Consider the following 20,670-nt stretch of genomic DNA (forward strand, 5'->3'; position numbering starts at 1 on the left):
TTAGAAGTCTGTGTGTCATGTGATCTCAAAATAAATACACCTGTCCCTGGTAGGCTCTAGAGTTTGCTAGAGAACACACCTAAACTAAAACATCATTAGGACCAAAAAGATTGGGAAAATACATATCCCAAACGTTGAACATCCTATAGACCACCATTAAATCTGTTGTTCAAAATGGAAAGAACATGGCATAATCACAACTTAGTGACTGAGGAAGTGGGCATTGTTCAGAGAAGGAATCAAAAGGTCAAAGGTAACTCTCAACACGATGCTAGAAGAAAAGAAAGGTTTGAAAGGAAAACGTCTGTTCTTTCATGTTGTACTAACCTCCTGATTTGGAATCTCATATAAGCCAATTTTAGCACCACCATATAAAACGACAAAACGTTGAAGTGGGTGAATACATATGCCAGGCACTGTACATGTGATGTATTTTTGCCTAGAAATGATTTTAATTCCTTTATATGACCACAGAAGGCTTGTAAGGTGAACTGTTACATATTCAAGCCGTGCAGCTGGCTGTGGCATCGTGTCAGACTTTTCTATCAAAATTCAGCTCACTAGCAGCTTGACATGGTGTAGCATCCCACTCCACAGTGGTTTCTTTTAGAGTCCCGATCCTACACAGGAAATCCCACTCTCTTGGCCAGAGACGTAGGCCTATTTCTCTTTTATTGCTGAAAGAATGCCTGTTGTTTCCTGTGTTCTTTCCTTAGCCTCTCTAAAAGAATTAGACTAAAACTAAAAAAGAAGTGAAAACATTAGTAAGCAGAGGAAGCATCAAGTGCAGCCCTTTAGCTGTCCTAGGACTTGGTGTGTTTAAAACTGGAGAACAATTTCAGACTTTACATTATTCATTTGGATACATAAATGGGAATTTTTAAAATCTTGGTCACATCTCTGGAGTGCAAACATAGACACACTCACACATTACTGTCCCATTCTTGTCAGTTTGAGATATTCGATATTCACCCCAGTGGCCTTTTATGTGTACAGTTAGAATGGCATGCTGATTAAATGATATCAGGCTGTGAAGGTTACTTGGATAATAACATGATCAACTTTCACTGTGTCAACTATAGGCTCTAAGAGTTTGCTTGAGGTCTACCTAACACTGGGTTATCACTGTTTATTAAATATATATATATATGTATATATAATTTATTTATTTTACCTTTTTTTGTTGGTTTGTTTTGTTTTGCTTTGACAAACCTCCGATACAAAAGTGAGATCATAACCAAATGACCCATACAACAGATATCCATTGCATTGTAATTGCATTTATTTATTCTATAGATTTAATCACATTTATAGCAACTGCAGTACAGGAAAGGAGCAATATGTTAATTTACTACAGAACTATAAATACAGGAAATAAACTAGAAAAGTAAGGCAAAATACTGAAATATTTTGAACAACTTAGCAAAGATTAACAGTATTCACTTATAACACAATCCCTGCTTTAAAATGGACCAGATTATTGTAATTCTATAATTTATACATAATTTCCCTTAATGTTTGTGTACTTAAAAATATTATTTCATTGTATTCTTTAAAGTCCATATTTACAGACCAGTTACACAGTGTATTATCCTTTTTTTAACTGAAAAATGTCGTGATTTTTAACTGAAATATTTGATTTAAGTTTTCCTAATACGTCTATATGAATTGTTGACCACAGCAATCAAAACAATCAAAATGTCAAGCAGAAAACATTATATTCTGGTACGACTCCCAAAGTCATTATCATGTTTCGCAATACTACAAGGCAGCATAAGTATTTATGCAAATATATACAATTTACATAAGTAGTAAGGTGAATGAATCAATTCTGAGATTTTGTCTGAGGATGTTGGCAGCCAGCAGGTATAGTAATACACAAAACCCAATGAAATCAGACTTGATGTAAAAACAAATGAAATATACACAGATGTTTAGACTCAGAGTCTTTACATTTGTTCCCAGTAGATTTCTAGCACGTACCAAGAGTGATATTACTAAGACTTATCTGTTCAGCTTTAGAATACAGTAAATCTAGAAGCTTGATTAAAAGATAACACTCGAAAGCAGCTTCCTGTTTGTGGATGCTTTAAGATCTCGGAGTGCTTATGAAAATGTACTTTAATGACGACAAAAATAAACAGCTGTGTTATTATTAACCATCCGATGACCGTATTACACAAATCAGGCGATAAAAGCAAAACGTGTACGAAAAACTGCATGCTATTCAAGATCCGTTTCTTTACCAATAGCTTGCTTAGTACAGTAAAGAGAGCAGGTATACACAGACACTGTCATCAACACTGCATTTATACTGTGTTCTTCTACACCCCTTTGTCTCCATGCACAAAAGCAGTAACAGAAGAAGTGTTGACAGAGAGTGTAATGTGATCAGTCGTAGCAGGGGTCGAATGGGGCCTTCTGTGAGCTCAAGGCCAGATGGAAAGGGAATCTTCCCACCTGTGTTGTCCTGCATTTCCTCACTCAAAAAGCCCCTCTCTATGGATTGGGTTTCCATGCAGTACTCTTTGACTGCACCTGTTCTCCTCTACAGGACAGGCTCTAAAAAAGGATAGTCTCTATGAGGGTGGGATGTTTGTCTGAACCTGTGAACCTGATCAGTTCTCGGGGGACACACATGCAGAGGAGTGTTCGTTACTGTCTGAAAGCAGAAGAGAAGCATGGAACTTAGATCTGTTGCATTTAGTACAGTAAGTTCCACACTGGAGTTCTACTGAATTGTTCACACACGACAATGTATAATCACATCACAGAGCCTGCATTCAACAATCCAATTTAACCTGACATCATCGGAGTATTTACTGATTTGTATTTAAGAAGGTAGTTGTATTACATGGCCTAAGATTTCAAGAATCATTTAAACCTTGCTATAATAATTAGTTTGTAACCTCAACACACTCCTCAAGAGACCAGTTCTTCATTTTTAAAGGGTTTATACTTGAAATCTTTTTCAACAAAGGTAAACCCTTTGTTGTTTGGCTGAACGTAATAAAGAATGATGAAAGATTAAACTTCTTCACTTGCCACATATTGAGCAAGAGTCATCAATTTCTTGCTCAAATGACGACTAAACACTGAACTTGGAAAACAGGACAACACATGATAGCTGCAAAGAGACTTTTTTTTGATGACAATGTGGCGACTGGCATGTTTTACACTGACTAAGCAAATGTTTTGCTGACTGTATGACTGTCGATAGGGAAGACGAAGCCTGTGAAACTGCACACAGGTCTGAACTAAAGTGCCCCACATGTCGCAATGGTCCAGAAGTATATGTGTGTGTCTGTGTGTGGGTGCACACACACTTTAAACATGATATCCTCGGTAGAGTTTCACATCCCTAACATATCCTCCATAGCTTACATTTTCCCATTAAACCTGATTGCAGGTAAAGAGGGGGGGAAAATGCAGGTAAAATGAACCAAACGAATTAGCAAATAAAAGATATTGTATAAATTACAGTATTGCATTGTTTAATGTAGATATGTGGAATAAATAAATAAAAATAAACAGCATAAAAAGATAAATATTTAATATTCAAATATGAACATGCAACGTGAGCAGGCGTGTGTGATGAGGAACAAGGGATAAAAACATGTTCAACTTAGGTTTGGGTGACATGCAGGGATCTGTCTGCTACGTTACTTTAATGGCAGCAGGGCTTTGTGCGCTGGATTGTTTATGTATCTAGCCCAGGTACGACAGCTGAACACATAAAGCACCCAATAGCATTTGCAAGTTTGTTCCCTCTTGTTTAGCAGCAATAGAAAAAAAGATGCTGATCCCTTTTACAGATTATTCAATGGAAATTCGTGCAACATCACAAGGCATCTGCTAGACTGAATGACGACGCGTAATGAGCTGTACATTTCACTGTATATCAAAGGTAGGGACAGGACTGGATGGACTTTTTTTTTAATGCAATCGCATTGATTAAAGTCCTCCTCCAAGCACATTGGGGAACTCAGCAGGTTAGTGGTTCATGTATATCTTGGGTTAAGTTTCACACACATCTGCCACCAATTTCCCACAGTGGGCATTAAGCGGATAAGTGGACTTGTGGGCAAGTATACAGAATGAAATCAGAGTAATAATAAAAAAAAATCCCCCAATAAATAAATAAATAAAATACGGATGTGGTTGGTTAGATCAGGCTGGTCATTCCTGGATTGTACATCTCTTGTTTACAGTAGAGAATATTTGATTAGAGAATCATGACGATGATAATATAGTACCACTGTAGCATTGATTGTACGTCCCCTCAAATACAGATATGCCAAAACAGACTTTGGGAAGCATACAGCAATCACAAGAAGCTGAATTACCAGGTCTGTATAAATTATGGCTCAACGCGGTACAACTGCTACTGAGCATTCTCTCTGTTACCACTTGAATAGGCAGTGACCTGTCAGTAAAACAAAATATATCTGTAGTTTAGTTCCTACAAATAAATCCTTAACGTCTCACCTGTAAAAAGTCACATCTGGATCCGAACATCACTATTTACACATACAGTATGTAGAAATACAGCAGTTAAATAATGCTGATGATTGACTATCAAGGCATCATCAAAAGCCATGTGGCATTTCTGTGCACGTCCTCTGAAGTGGACTTTCCTTTTTATAGGGCATTGATCTGGGTTTTTGTTTCAAACGACTGAGCCTCTGTTGCATCACATTTAAGCTGGTACAGAAGTATAAATATCATCCGCACTTTCTCATAAAAACAATACCCATTCAAGAGATATCGCTGATTAACCACAACAAAAACATGAGACCCTGGACATGTCTGAAAGTGTGTATGAGACTGTGTATGGGGGATTATGTGTGAGTGCTAGTAGTTGGGAAAGTGGCAAGCTTATGTGTGAGTGGTTACAAGAGCTCAGGTACCAAGCAAAACCAGCGGCAGAGCAAATACTCTGAAATATCCCAAGAACAAAGTTAAATCAAACAAACCTGCAGAATACTGACAGAGACATCGGATTTGTTGGAATTCTACAAATGTGAATTAGTATTTAAAAACTATTATGTGGGGAATCCAGCACCCTAAAATAAATGGTTCCAAGTATAGAGTACATATAGTGTATGCGGGCCATGCTATTCTTTTTACACCAGCATGTAGCTAACAGTAATCGTGACGGCTACAGTATATAACTCCCATTTCTTCAGACCAGCTGAGACTTTAAAATAGGGGTAAAGGAGAAACATTAAGCAGGCAGCGTGACCGTTGAGTGAAAATTAAAACATAACACTCTTAAAACCTAGCAATGTCATCAACTTCAATGTCATGAACTTAACTTAATCAGATGAATTCTTTACTTCTCAATTTCATGTTACGCATGACTGGGATTCTAAGTGAAGATAATTGACTTCTGATCAGGTTTGGACTCAACCACAAATCAAGCATAAAGTCAGACCAGACCCCATAAACTCTCAACCAATGGTCAAACCCCTACAAACATATAAAACAGACAGAATCATGCTGAGGAGGGGATGTTTAAGATGAATGGTTTAGGAGGAATGGACCCAAACGAGTGAAGCTGCCACACTCTGCAGGTTTTAAGCTTCTCACACTCTCTTCCTGGCCACGTCAGCATCCTGGCACTCCACGGCTGAAAGGGCGATCAGCATCTGCGCTGCATAGTATGTAGCCATGATGATGGCGCGTGAGTGCGGCACAGGGAAGCAGAATTTGTTGACAGCAATGGTGAGGTCTGACACCATGAAGAGAACAGCTCCCAAGCAGGCCGACAGCTTGGTCCATGTCCACAAGTCGTTGGCCAGCTGCACACCGGCGATGGCCCTCCACCCCATGAAGCCTATCAGAGCAATGTAGACGGCCACCAGGTAGGTGAAGGTGCCAGACAGATAAGGGTAGAGGAGGGTGTAGCAAAGGCCTGAGATAGTGGCGATGACCAGGCCTGCTCGTAGGTTGAGTGGTTTCATCCCAAAAGCAGATGAGTACAAGATGTGCGTGATGGCAAACATCAGCAGCCCTGTTACAAACAATGGTTGAAGGTGTCATGGATTGAATGCATGTGATAACTGATGAAACAAGAAAGAACCTTAAATCAATTTAATTCAGGTTTCTGCCAACTACACCAAGTCTGATTTGTCTTAACATTATACTAAAGAGATCAAATGAAAAGTTGAATTCACCATGACTGAAGTAGCCCTGCTCCTGCCAGATCAGAAAGGCGTCTCCTAGAGCTGAGAATATGAGTCCTGCGAGGATCTTTCTCGCACTTGAGTGGGCTCCTAAAAAGCTGATGCCATGGGCCAGCAGGAAGACCCAGAGACAGAAAATGGGCAAACATTTAATAAGGGCACTGAACCAAGATGGGCTGGAGGTGGGCAGCCACAGCACAAAATAGACACAGGTGGCTTTGAAGAACGGCACCAGCTTTGGGCCTTCGCTTTTCACCTGCACAAAAACAACAGAACATTGAAACAAATACACAAAATATATGTATGTAAGTATGTCAATGTATGCCACAAGAGAGTTCTATCATTTCTATATGAATTCATCATAACTACAGTTTCAGTTTTTTAACGCGAATAAATACGAATTTTGAATCTTCTCAGGGAGAACTATATTGGTGACACAATTAAGAATAATAAAGTACCATCTACTGAGTTCAATAAAAAAAAGGATTTCATAATTGTTTCAACCAAACATCTAGTGCTTATTCGACCCACAGAAAAAAATTAAACGGTTATTGATATCCAGCAGAAGGGAGCTGAGTATTGAGTCCACAGTGTTCTAGATCACTTTGGCAGGGAACAGATAGAGGAGGTGGTGTGTCAAAACAAAGAAAAAAATCTGCAGACATTTCACCTTTTGCCCAAAACCCCACAAAAACTGCCAAAGAGGCAGGGAAGGGAAGGGCAACCCTCTGGGGCCAAAGCCCAACGCAAGTTCATTCCAGAGCCTTGACTTGCTGTGATACGCCTACTATTAAAAACTGATCCATCATAATTACAGTCTCAGAAATGCCTACACCATTGTTAGGTTACTGATAGGTAATAGATAAAAGGCAATTGTGTATTGTTTTTGTTTTCATTCTCTCTGTAGGGAAGATAAATTCTGGAGAGTGCTCAATGTGATGATAACTGATACAGGATAACTGATACACTTCTGGTGCCTTAATTTGTTTAAATAATTAAACCAGATATAAATATCAGCTGAAACAAAAGGTCACATAATATCCATACACATACACACTGGAAATGGCGCAATGGAAAATTACTTCACCTCCCCTACAGAATAAATGTAATATCCGAGCTTGGCGGGAGTCTGCGTTTCTATCTTTTGCTGCTCATCTGTTTCCAATTTGAAATCCTGATGTTTGCATCATAATGAGTCTTTATTTATTGGTCACATATACAGTACATTACAGCACTGTGAAATTCTTTTTTCTTCTATCCCAGCATGTTAGGAAGTTGGGGTCAGAGCGCAGGGTCAGCCATGATAAGGCATGCCTGGAGAGGGTTAAGGGCCTTGCTCAAGGGCCTAACAGTGGCAGCTTGGCAGTGCTGGGGCTTGAACCCCGACCTTCCGATCAGTAACCCAGAGCCTGGCAGTGCTGGGATTTGAACCACCGATCTTCCGATCAGTAACCCAGAGCCTTAACCGTCAAGTCAACACAGCTTTCGGTGTTGGTAAAATTGAAAGTCAAGAATAATGAATGTACCCTGGTATTTCACACATAATCCATATCAAACAGCATGAAAGATTAATGCTGGATCAGTGGATTAAGCAGAAATTTCCAAGGAGAGAGATCACATTTCTGTCCAATCTCATTTTAACTTTGTACATTTTGTTGCCATGCATATGCGTATATAAATGACACACATTTTACACCCTTCAAATGCTGCATCCGATTATTGCATGAGTGATGGTGAATTGTCCCAAGTGCATCAGGATTTGCACACTGGTACTGGTTTAAGAATTTAGCTGCTTGGTTCTTTAGCCTACTAGAGGAAATGGGAACTGAAGTTACGTTGTTCCACTGGAAAAAAAAGGGCTATTGTTAGCAAGTATATATTTTAATCAGATTGTACCCCTGCAGCGTGGGAAAGGTCAGAGAAGGCTGAAACAGCCTGAAACAAAACACAGCAATTCAGCATCTCTCCAAATTGTTATGATGTTTTGCTGCATCCAGTGTAACGCTTTATTCTAAGCAAGTACCTCTGGACTCAGAGTATGAAACATCACTTAGATTAACTGTTTGATATTCAGTCAGAAATGAAGAATCAAGGTGACTCATCATATGGTCCTAAAGCCAAAAGAGAGAATCCTGTCTGAAAGCCAAAACATGTGGGTGAAAGTTATAATGCAGTTATCTAAAGGGACATATTTTAGTAGCCTTCCTGCAATAACATACAAAAACATTTTAACCCCAGAAAGGGCTTGATAATGAAACAGTATTGTTAGAGCATGAAGAACAGTGCTTAATGTAGGGACTCTGTGTGTGGGAACTCTAAACTGTATGCCATAAGGCATTCACAGTTGGTAATGGTCTTATATTAATGCCATATATAGTGGATGTATTAAATAAAAAAAGCACAGTACGAGGTTTCCGTAGAAACAGTATGTTTCAGACAAAAGTCCTTCTTCAGCTGTGTAAGCAGCTTCTGCGGCTGTAGGAAAAGGAACCAGAACAGCTGAAGCAGAGCTTTTGTCTCAAACATATTGTTTCTTGGGAAACCTTGTGTACTTTTACTACATCTGCAAAAATAACATACTTTGGTTACTCAATTTATTCTTCTTCAGCTCTATGTATATCTATATATTCCTCAGATCTATTCATATATATTCCTCAGATTTATACTAATATATTCCTCAGATCTATACATATATATTCTGCAGATTCAGATCTATATATTCTTCAAATCCATCCATTTTCTGTACCGATTATCCTTACAGGGTTGCAGGGAGCCTGGAGCCTATCCCAGGGAGCATGGGACACAAGGCGGGGGACACCCTGGACGGAGTGCCAATCCATCGCTGGGCACAATCACACACACATTCACACACTTTTGGACAATAGCCTACAGTGCATGTCTTTGAACTGGGGGAGGAAACCCCTGAAGCACAGGGAGAACATGCAAACTCCACGCACACAGGGCCACGGTGGGAGTCGAACCCCCAATCCTGGAGGTGTGAAGCAAATGCGCTAACCAGTAAGTCACTGTGGCCACGTCTCCAAATCTATATCTATATATTCTTCTTATCTATATCTATATTCTTCAGATTTATATCCATATATTCTTCAGCTCTATCCATATATTCTTCAGCTCTATATCTATATATTCTTCAGATTTATATCCATATATTCTTCAGCTCTATATCCATATATTCTTCAGCTCTATATCTATATATTCTTCAGCTCTATATCTATATATTCTTCAGCTCTATATCTATATATTCCTCAGATCTCTATCTATATATTCCTCAGAGCTATATCTATATATTTTCAGCTCTATATATTCCTCAGATCTATATTTATATATTCTTCAGCTCTCTATATATGTATTATTCAGCACTATTTAATCTTCAGATCTATACCTATGTATTATTCAACACGATTTAATCTTCAGATCTACATCTATATTTGTATCTCTATCTACAGATCCTAAGTGCACACTGTTTTCTGCGCGCATGCGTAGAGGAGAGAGGAAAACCGCAGGCGAAAGCGTTGTCACATGACTACTTCCTTTCAACACAAGCCCTTTGAAAGCGCAGCCACAATAAGGAAAGCGTGAGAATATTCTTCATAAAACACAATAACCAAGAACAACGGGGTCATTTAACAGACATCGGCTTAGATGCAAAGTTGGCTCTAGCCTTTGTTTACATGCTCATGGTGTAGAAATGTGCACTAGGGTATAATCTACAAGCTAAAAACGAGATTTATTACTCATGTAGACGAAGCGAGCAGCAGACGCAGGGGTAAATAATAAACGTGGACACGCTATGGTCACGTGCGTATTGTTTTCCGGATGTACTATTCAATAAACATCGCGTTAAAGAGAATAAATTTAGCGAACTGATGAATGATTGAAGATGAGCTCTACCTTACATCATTATGCTGTCAACAGCCGCAGATGTGGAGTAAAAGAGACCAGAGGGATATGAGTAGGGATGCTCTTCACACAAGTATCACACAGTATCCACTTCACACAACGTGACAAATCAGTAGAAATAAAACACGTGTGTTATATGTGCAGATATACATACACATGTGTATATATATGCAGGAAATCATATCTAGCTATTGTTAAACATACAAATATTTATCCACTTACCACAGTAACAGGTGAAACCATGTTTATATTAGGATGATATCCGTGAGCTGAACGGATGCTGTCAAGACAGAAACAACACTGAACTAACCTGACATGCAAGTGTATTTTATGCTCCTTTGTGTAGAAATTTGTTTTTGTCTCTTGTTTGGGACAGTTCAGCATCGGGGGAGGAGACAACTGCAAATGTGGGTGGGGATAGAAGAGGAACGCGCTGATAGGTCAGAGTGAAAATAACTGTTCAATCAAATGTGAGGATGGCAGAGAAAGTATCCGCCCACACATAGGAAGGAGTTCTCGGGCTTATTTACAATCTCCTCTCCGCCCCCTAACCAATCCCCCCCCCCTCCCCCGCGCGTTTATTTATTGCTTTATTTTTTTATTATTTGATTTATTTATTATTTCAAAAATACAAGCGCGGTTAAGGCATAAAGAAGGCTAAAAAGACGGACTGAATCGCACTAGAATTCAACCTATAATGAGTATTTTCACATGAGACTATTAATTATGCCATGTCTCTTTAAATGCTACCTGATGAGGGTTGATATGTCCTTTTGAAGGTTGTATACGATTTTTTTTTATAAGACGTATCTATAAGATGTGGATAAGATTTGTCTAAGCCGCTGTTTTTGGTTTTGTCAGCAGTTGCGCAAATGTTAAAAATGAGATTCTGGCCAGGGTTGCCAGGTATGCGGTAGAAAACAACAATAACAACAACAGCCATGGTCAATAAAACCATCATTAAAGCTGCTGAAGTCCAACATTAGGACAGGGAAAAATGTGTTTTTAAAATACTTCAAAGTAATGTCATACAATACATTACAGTGAAGCAGTTGTTCATACTGACTTTAGACAGAAAATAATATTTGAAATGAACAACATTGAATACATCTATGTTTTTAGGGAACTCTACAAATACAAAACCTCATGCTTGGGGCTCCTCCTGGTGTGTGTGTGTGTGTATATATATATATATATATGTATATATATATATATAAAATAGTTGAGTCCACTCTATTGCATTGCTCCTATATCTAATTACACACACACACACACACACACACACACACACGTGTGTGTGTGTGTGTAATTAGATATAGAAGCAATGCAATAGAGTGGACTCAACTATTTATCTTAGTTGTTGTAAGCAGTTGGTGTCAATTAATATTTCACCAGTTTTTGTCACCTATTTTAATCTCAGGTCAAAATAACATAAACATAACCTCCGTAGTATATGTATAGAATTAGGAAGTGGGAGGGGTTTATGGCAGATGCATCAAATGTAAATTTGTCTTTACATGTTCAGAGAGAGAGAGAGAGGGGGGAGGGGGGTATTTCTAGCATGGTTCCACTTTGAGTAAATTTGGATCCCAACAGAACACAAGGGTTGAATTGGATAGCCTAGTAGATCTTTCACCAATTTACTGGTTTTATTCAGGTAAATTCATTCATTCATTCATTCATTTATTCATTCATTCCGCTTATCCTAACACAGGGTGGCTGGGGAGCCTGGAGCCTATCCCAGGGAACTCGGGGCACAAGGCAGAGGACACCCTGGATGTGGTGCCAACCCGTCGCAGGGTACAATCACGCACACTCACACACTACGGACAACTTGGAAATGCCGATCAGCCTACAGTGGACTTGGGGAGGAAACCGGAGTACCCAGAGGAAACTCCCTGAAGCACAGGGAAAACATGAACTCCATGCACACAGGGTGGAGGCAGGATTCAAACCCCCAACCCAGGAGATGTGAGGCAAACATTCCACCGTGTCCCCCTTATTTGGCTAAGTATGTTTCATAAATAAAAATAATGACCAGTTAGTAGCAAGTAGACCAGTTGACACACATGCAGGCTGGAGGATAGAACATGATATAGATCTATCCAAAAATTAAACATATTAATGTCATGATACAAGTATTGTGGTTATTAATGCTTTATGTCATGAACAGTACCATATGTCATTGTTTACTGTATTGTTATCATTACATCTTTTTTTTATTCTCCATGTGCCAAGAATTCTGTGGTTTGTAAATTCAGAATAAAAAAGATTTTATTTGTGAATAATGTGGCTCCAAAACCTCAGCAACAATAAAGATAAATATTAAACAATGTATTAAACAATGTCTTGAGGTAATGTTTTTGCTGTATTGCTTATTCAAAAGTAAAGTAATATTGAGGATGATATCAAGTGATCAGGAAGCACAAGTATGATGCGCAACTACTTCATTTAATGTGTATAAAACCCAAAAAGCCAAAAAAATATTTATTTAAAAATAAAAAAATTATAATGTAATAGGGTAAAAGCCGGAGCTGGCAACACCGCGCGGTTTTTTCCAGCTGAAGGAGAGGATCTGAAGCGTCAGCGTTTTTTTTTCTTCCAGAATGACCAGACCGGATATGACGTGTGCTCTTACTTGAGTGACGTAGCCACTACTTTAGTATCAGAGGCGATGTAGTCTTATCAATAGATCGTATTTGCAATCTTTCGTCGGAATTTGGAAATTGAGACTAGATATTCATATGAGAACATCGAGAGACCATTTATTTAAAGAGCTTTTTGTTGTAATTTGTAGCTCAGTTCACGTAGCTAGCTAGCCCGTTACTTGGCTAGGTAGCTAACTGTAGCTAGCTATAATTATGACACGACAGCTTGGTGTGGCTCCCTGAGGGAACACACTTCCTGTGTTTGGTTAAAGTAAAATACATTTAATATAATGCTGTCGTGTGAGATCGGTTTAGGAAGATGAACGCATCTGATTATAAACTTAAAGCCGTTAATTAGTGGCAACCATCTGTGTATTGGTTAGCTAGCAGGAGTTATATATGTGTATTGGTTAGCTAGCAGGAGTTATATATGTGTATTAGTTAGCCAACAGGAGTTAAATAGCGAATTACAGTCAGTTGTTAGCAAAACTCAACATTTGGCAGCATGGATTTCCACAGCGTGCTGTCCATCGCCTCCGAAAAGCAAGGCCTGAGCAGCTTACCGGTGAGTTACTCATCATTAACTTGACAAAACATGTACTGATAGCTCCCTACACCTGTTATTAAAATACCATAGGCACTGGTGAGGCATCATTTTGTTTATATGAATATATATGTCACTGTCGCACTTTACAGTAGCAGTAATGTTCAGTTTAGTTTATACCTAGTTATATAGACCAGTTCTTAATCCTTTTACAATCATGGGTTCAGTGTAGAGATGGAAAATCAACTATCCCCTTGTGTTTATAGAACAGATAGATTAAACGATGAGCACATTAAACAAATATGTACCATCATAACTCTATTGAAGCCATTAGGGGGTTCACAAACTTTTTATACAGCAACAGATTCCATCAAGTTTATGAACATGACAGATTTAAGCGAATGTGCAACATCATATTCATATATTGAAGCTGCTTGAGCTTTTTTAAAAAAAAAAAAAATATATATATATATATATATATATATATATATATATATATATATATATACACACACACACACACACGCGCACACACACACACATACATTTCTGATCATTTCCACCACATAAGATCCTGAACAGTTACCCTGTATTAAAGTGTAGATCTGAAATACAATCAAATAAAGTTTGATTCTGTGTTGTTATTTGTACCCCTTTTTAATGGCATTAATGTTTGGATGGTTTAAAAAAATAATAATGTTTAGACTGACCTCATTTAGTCAAATTATTATTATTATTATTATTATTATTATTATTATTATTTTATTTATTAATTTTTTGGTTACCATCATTTATGTGTCCGTTAGTTATCAGTAAAGGTTGCTGTTTGCTTGATGGTCCTCTTTGTATGTTTAACATCTTCTATCGCTGCTTAATTTGCAGAAGAGGTACAGCTTGAAACCTGGCCCCCCGAAAAAAGACCCAAAAGTGAAGGGTGTCAACTCCTCTGCAGTGCAAGCGTACTTGAAGAAGCAGGAGATGGAACAGAAAAAGAAAGGTGACCTCATAAACTTGATTTGGTTTTACATTTCCATGGTTATAGTTTTATTTTGCAAGCAGCCCTTTGATGCCTTACGTTATCTGCGTTTAGATCTGTTGAAGAAAAAGCAGAAGGAAGAACTCCTGGCTAAGAGAGTGGAATTGAAGTCCGACCGGAAAGCGCGTGCCATGGCGTCTCGCACCAAGGACAACTTCCACGGCTATGACGGCACGCCCATTGTAGATCAGCCCAAGAAAAGGCAGAGTAAGGATTCAAGGTTTGAGGAACAACCAGGGAGCGATGACGCTTATTACGATGAAGACAATTCTGAATATGCTGGCACTGACTCGGAACCGGAACCAGAACCAATGCCTGTAGTAAGGCCTCAGGAACGCAGTAACGGTTCAACCAAAATGAGCAGTGTGCAGAAAAAAACTAGCGTTCCACCCAAGTCTGCTCCACCACCCATGAATTTTGCAGATCTCTTAAAGCTCGCTGAGAAAAAACAGTTTGAACCTGTCGAGTTGAAGCCAACAAAGAAAACTGAAGAGAGGCTTCGCACAGCCGAGGAAATTAGAGAGTTAGAACTTGAGCGCAAAGCTAAGAAACAAGATAAAGGGAGAGACGTTAAACCAGTCAAAAGTTCAGGGCACAAAGAAAGCAAATCCAGCTTGAATTCTCAGAAGAAAAATGTGGTTGACAGGGAAGGAATATCACACAGATCATCCAGTGGAATTAGCAAAACGCCAAAGCTGCACACGCAGACTGAGCGACTGCACAGCTCTGCCAAATCATCTCATGGATCCAAACCTAGCTCTAGCTCCTCAGGTGCCTTAAGTGGTAAAGCTGCCATGAAGGGAACTTCATCTTCAGCTTCAGTCAAGCAAACAGGGCCCAGGCCCAAGTCTGGTGAAAAGCCAACCACCTCAAGTGACCTTAACTCCAAGAAAGGCTATCCAGGACTACCTCAAATAAAAATGAATAGTTCTGGGAGTCGAAGTGATGCTGCTTCAAACTCCTGTAGACCGTCAGGTCATGGGCAAGGGATTAAGGGATCTGGAAACACCAGACCTAGTCCGGGTAACATGAACAAGAGAGGACCTCCTCAAAAGCCAGGAAAGGGAGAGTTGCCTCGATCTTCAGGCAATCCTCCTCCCCGACCAGGTATCAACGCACCTGTGAGATCTGCACCTGCTGTCTCCTTGAAACAAGCAGAATCTCAGCAGCCACGACCCGGAGGTAGCATGCAGGGCCGAGCTGTTCCCGGAGGGGCAAAACTCCCTGTAAATGGACAAGGCAAACCTAGCAGACCATTAAACAGTATGAGACCAGGTCCTGGAAGAACCCCATGTACTGTCGTGTCAGAGACCATTTCATCTAAAAACTTTGCACCTAAACAAGGAGTGGCTGCCAGGCCTCCAGTTCCTCAGGGGCCCAGAACAATCATAGGACCAACAGGTCATAGAATTTTGGCTAGACCATCTGGTAAGAAGAGATTTGTTAACTTAGCCTTTATTTGGGATGTTTGTGTTATTATTTTCAGGGGAATTTGTTTAGAGGAAATGCTACTAATTGCTAGTATAGCTCGAAGTGCTCAGTGGTTCTCTGGAGAGTAGCAGTCACCTGATTTATTTGTCACTCCCATACTTCTAAAATACGAAACACTCACAGTAACAGGCTCCATGTGCTTTTAGTCGTATACCACAGGGTACAATGAACTCGATCACTGATTACGTTTACATGTACAGAAATAATCTAATTATTGTCCTCATTCTGAATAAGACAATATTGTGATTAAGGTGTTTACACGAGTCGCTTTTAGAATATTACTTTCATGTTCCCGTTTTACGTGTAGATCGATTAACGGCACACGTCATTACATCCCCACGCCGTCCGATATTCCCTACAGAATTTCACATATCAACATACAGTTGGTCTTCGTTATGGTACCATATACAGTTTTGGGTGTTTCATTTTTAATTTTACGAAAGCTTCAAGTGCAGTTAATTATTTGTCATGCAATATGTACTAATAGACGACTGCTTGAAGCCATGGGCTGCGTCCCAAACTGTGTACTTACCTACTATATAGTAGCTAAAATATATGTATCTCGCATACTATATAGCAGGTAAGTATGCAATTTTAGACGCAGCCGTGCTCTCCTGTTTGCCGTCAAACGGTTGAGCACTGCAGTGTGTACATGTCCTGTCGCAAAATGTGGTGAAAACTCCCACACGATGTTAATAGTGTGATTAAGGTGTGTACATGTCTGTAATGCACTTTGATAATGCAACTAAAACAGGAATACTCCACATGTCTTAATTCGATTTGTTTATTTCGAGTATGACTTTTAGTTGGATTAAAAGGTCATCAATAATCACTGTTTACATGCTAGTTTCTTAATCAGAGTATCGTCTTAATCGGGTTAATATCGGATTATTGTTGTCCATGTAAACGTACTGAGTGTGTGTTAAGTATAAGTAGTACTCAGTGTGTTTCTCTTGATAGTCGTGGGGGTCACTGATGGTAGTTTCTCAGTGTTGTATTACGATTACTTCTAAAGAGTACTATTGATTTCCAAACTGCATACAACAGATTTGATGAACACAAGGTATTTGTGATAAAGCACATTAAAGAACCAGCGTACAATCATGAATGTACACCGATGTACAACTGATTTGATCTGCATTTAAAACCTGATATTGAGCTGCCATGCCTAATATTCTCTGGAAGATTATTATGGGATTTTCAGAGGTAAGACAAACATCTTCCATTGGCTGAGCCGCGACTGACTCTCGGGGTTAACAGTACGCCTGGTTCAGCTGAGCAGAGTGCTGTTTCAGGAGATCAACAAGATATAATTAAGAGATATAAGACATTATAATTAACATGAAACTTCAGAGGCAGCCATTGTAGCTTGATTAAGGGGCGTAAGCTCTCGGCTTTCTTTTTCTTCTTTCTTTTTGCTGTAATGAGCTCCGTTCAGCTAGAACGGAACATGTTACAATAGTCCAGTCTACAGGCTACGGGTGACTTATAGCTTACCACACTTCCTGTTTTGTCTGCATCGTGATAATACATTGTGAGATAATGACAAGCAGTTACACAGATGTCGTTTACATTTAAGTCAAATGATAAACCAGCATCAAGGGTTGCATGCAGGTTCTTACCTTCATTACTCACAGTATCACAGTAAAGGACAGCTGGTTGGACGTCAAGATTATTCCTCGCCCCTTTTTGTATTTTTGAGTAAAAATTTATTAGGCTTTTTTGTTTATTATTTACTTTTTTTTTTTTTTTTTAAGGAACACACTTTTTTTTTAGGTGTTGCTGTTTAAGGATTTGCTGGTGCGTTAGCGTTCCAGGACAGGTCCAGTGATTTCTCAGGAAAAGGATGTCTACGTTTTTGGCAGCATATGAAAAGTCTCCAGTGGAGTTGTTTTTGTTTGATGAATTTTTAAAGGTGATTCCCCCCACCCCCCCTTTTTTTTCCTCAAAGGACCAGAGCTACCAGCAATAACGTCTAGCTACAAACGCAAGTTTGAGGAGGAAGAGGAGTATGACTCTGAGATGGATGACTTCATTGATGACGAAGAAGACGACCAGGATGAAATTTCAAAACATATCCGAGAAATCTTCGGCTATGATCGGACCAGGTAAGTTCTTACATGGGTGTTCAGGTTCTAGCGTTTATTTTTATTTGTTTATTTTTTAAAGTGTTCTTCACATTGAAATGCGAACGCATAATGTTTTGTATGAATACTGATGATCATAAATGTCCTTGTGTTATTAGATACAAAGATGAGAGTGACTATGCGTTGAAGTTTATGGAGAGCAGTTGGAAAGAACAACAGAAGGAGGAGGCGCGAAGGTAAACAACTTAAGAGACTTAAAGTTAGTGTGAAGCTAAGATATGTTTTTCACAACCATGCTTCATAATGTGTGCCTCTCGTGTGTTCTGCCTGGCACCTTTTGCTGGTAGCCTGCGAATGGCTGTGCTCGAGGATCAGGAGGAAGAGCGGCGAGAGTTGGAAGAAATGAAACGAGGAGACAGGAAGAGGAGAAAAATATGAATAATTGAGGGGACAAAGTAACGGAGTGAACGCTTTGCGCATCTGGAGGAAACTGTTGTGTACCTTAATACATCTTTGTTTTGTCTTTGCTTCAGTTTGCGCTTGGGTATTAAAGAAGACGAAGAAGAGATGCGTATGGAGGAGGAGGAGATGAAAAGAAAGCAAACGATGAAAGCAAAACACAAAAAGACTTGATGTTTGAGTTTGCTTGATTGACTTGTGTGGAGTAAAGTCAGTTGTGTAGATCAGGCTCAACACTTCCCTGTGCCATTCTGCAATTAATGTTACATTATTTATTTCAGATGACCAAAATAGGGGTCAGTTTTGCACTACCAAGAGCCCATCTTTAATAGCTGAGCTTTAGAGAAACTAATATATAATGTATCACTAATGCCATTATTTTATATTGGTAAAGATCATGGAATTACAATGATGTGATAGCAGAATCAACATCTGCTTTGGTATTTGTTCAAGATTGTGAGTCTTATTTTATTATCAGTGATGTTTGATTGAAGACACATTCTGCAATTTTTTGCAATGTATTTTTCTTGTTAAAGCAGTTTGACAGATCAAGTTGTCCTGTGGTGATTTTTTTTCTTCTTCAATTTTCATTCCTTTTTCGTATTTATCAGCTCCATATGTCACCACGTGTTATCAGCAGGAAGTATGCTGGTGTCTGTATTTTGTATTTCAGTTTAATCTACATCCTGGCCTCTATATCTATTATAGGTCTAGTTTTATTAGGGTTTTATTTTTATCTTTTACATCCTGTCATGACATTTGCAAAAACCTAGTTGTTCCAGTATGTGCTTGTTGCTAATTTGAGTGTGATTTTCAGTTTATAATTTACATGTAGTACAGAAGTCTACTACAATGCAAAAATTTCAAGAAGGTTACGCTGCCTTGTATGAGAGAAAGAGACATTTGTATCTGATGAATTTATTATACACCTCTCATCCAGAAAAGCTTAAAGAAGTGCTTGTTTGTCTACTTGAAAACAAAATCATATCTTCGTGTAGATCATCCTGACAGTAAACATTGATAAGCTGATACCAAGTAAGCAAATGCAATACCAGTGACCGGAGTCAGTGCAAGTACACTGAATTACTGCTTGCCTCTCTGTCTGTAATGGCCATTTGGCTGTCGATGGAAGGGTTTACAATACCACCACTCCTAATCACTTTGTGCTTTGGCTCTTGAACCATTCTGAGCAAAATAATGACAATTACAGTGCCCTGCACTAATATTGGTGCCCCTGATAAATGTGCAAGGAAGGCTGTGAAAATTTGTCTTTATTGTTTAAACTTTTCCTCTTTTGCTTAAAAAAATTCACAAAAATACTCCGCTCTCATGGATAGCAAACAATTGCAAACACACCAGAGGTTTTTATATTTATTTGTATATTTATTTGTATATATATTTATTTTTATATATTTATATATATAGATAGATAGATAGATGTGTAACAATTATTGGCACCACTATGAATTCATATGAGAAAAAAATATTTGAGGTCTATTTTACATTTTTATTAGTACACCTGGGTGACTAGGAAAGGAAGTTGTTCAACCATGACTTCCTGTTTCATTGGGGTATAAATATGAGGTAACACATGGGCCAAATTTGATTAGTCATTCATAACAATGGGTAAGACCAAGGGATATAGCTGTGATGTGCAACAAAAAGTTGCTGAGCTTCACAAAATAGCACAAGCATTGAAAATGCCCATTTCCACCATCAGGGCAATAACTAAGGAGTTCTAGTCAACTGGAAATGTTATGAATCAACCTGGAATTGGACGCGTGTCTATATTGTCTCAACTCACTGTGAAGAGGATGGTTTGAGTGGCCAAAAAATCTCCAAGGATCACAACTGGAGAATTGCAGAAGTTATTTGTGTCTTGGGGTCAGAAAGTCTCCAAAACTACAATCTGAAGTCACCTACATCACCACAAGTTGTTTGGAAGGGTTTCAAGAAAAAAGCCTCTACTATCGTTCAAAAGCAAACTCAAGCGTCTTCAGATTGCCAGACACTACTGGAACTTCAAATGGAATCGGGTTCTATGGTCAGATGAAACCAAAATAGACCTTTTTGGAAATAAACACCAGAGGTGGTTTTGGCACACACAGAGAGGTAGCCATATGGAAAAGTACCGCATGCCCATGGTTAAATATGGTGGTGGCTCTTTAATGTTTCAGGTCTGTAATTCTGCCAAAGGACCTGGACATGTTGTTAGGATACATGGCATCATGGACTCTATCAAATATCAACAGATATTAAATGAAACCTGACAGCCTCTGACAGAAAGCTTAAAATG

General features: G+C 38.9%; 2 protein-coding genes across 3 annotated transcripts; one reads left to right on the plus strand and one right to left on the minus strand.

Annotated features, from left to right (window-relative positions):
- Positions 1 to 1,260: 1,260 nt before the first annotated feature.
- Positions 1,261 to 10,655, minus strand: tmem86a (transmembrane protein 86A). Its single transcript, XM_053642112.1, has 3 exons — positions 10,332 to 10,655; positions 6,180 to 6,444; positions 1,261 to 6,016 (listed from the first exon to the last, which is right to left on the minus strand). The coding sequence occupies exons 1-3, from the start codon at positions 10,491 to 10,493 to the stop codon at positions 5,589 to 5,591; spliced, it is 855 nt and encodes a 284-aa protein (XP_053498087.1). The 5' UTR covers positions 10,494 to 10,655; the 3' UTR covers positions 1,261 to 5,588.
- A 2,063-nt stretch (positions 10,656 to 12,718) lies between these two features.
- Positions 12,719 to 18,922, plus strand: spty2d1 (SPT2 chromatin protein domain containing 1). 2 transcript variants are annotated; one of them, XM_053641155.1, is made up of 6 exons: positions 12,719 to 13,322; positions 14,184 to 14,298; positions 14,392 to 15,765; positions 17,780 to 17,936; positions 18,074 to 18,151; positions 18,263 to 18,922. In XM_053641155.1, exons 1-6 carry the CDS (start codon positions 13,263 to 13,265, stop codon positions 18,351 to 18,353), a joined length of 1,875 nt encoding a protein of 624 aa, XP_053497130.1. In that variant the 5' UTR covers positions 12,719 to 13,262; the 3' UTR covers positions 18,354 to 18,922. The 2 variants fall into 2 exon arrangements, with proteins under 2 accessions (XP_053497130.1, XP_053497129.1); XM_053641154.1 differs by having other exon boundaries at positions 12,722 to 13,322; positions 18,449 to 18,922.
- The last annotated feature ends 1,748 nt before the right edge of the window (positions 18,923 to 20,670 follow it).

This window comes from Ictalurus furcatus, chromosome 14, assembly GCF_023375685.1.
Source record: "Ictalurus furcatus strain D&B chromosome 14, Billie_1.0, whole genome shotgun sequence".
Classification (NCBI taxonomy): domain Eukaryota; kingdom Metazoa; phylum Chordata; class Actinopteri; order Siluriformes; family Ictaluridae; genus Ictalurus; species Ictalurus furcatus.

What these genes read in the sequence shown, in the direction of transcription:
- tmem86a (XM_053642112.1), bottom strand. Translation starts at nt 10,493, where the DNA reads ATGCTGAACTGTCCCAAACAAGAGACAAAAACAAATTTCTACACAAAG. An exon ending in TGGTTTCACCTGTTACTGTG is followed by an intron (nt 6,445 to 10,331) that starts GTAAGTGGATAA and finishes GTTTTTGTGCAG; the next exon opens with GTGAAAAGCGAAGGCCCAAA. An exon ending in GCAGGGCTACTTCAGTCATG is followed by an intron (nt 6,017 to 6,179) that starts GTGAATTCAACT and finishes TGTTTGTAACAG; the next exon opens with GGCTGCTGATGTTTGCCATC.
- spty2d1 (XM_053641154.1), top strand. Translation starts at nt 13,263, where the DNA reads ATGGATTTCCACAGCGTGCTGTCCATCGCCTCCGAAAAGCAAGGCCTG. An exon ending in AAGGCCTGAGCAGCTTACCG is followed by an intron (nt 13,323 to 14,183) that starts GTGAGTTACTCA and finishes CTTAATTTGCAG; the next exon opens with AAGAGGTACAGCTTGAAACC. An exon ending in TTCGGCTATGATCGGACCAG is followed by an intron (nt 17,937 to 18,073) that starts GTAAGTTCTTAC and finishes TTGTGTTATTAG; the next exon opens with ATACAAAGATGAGAGTGACT.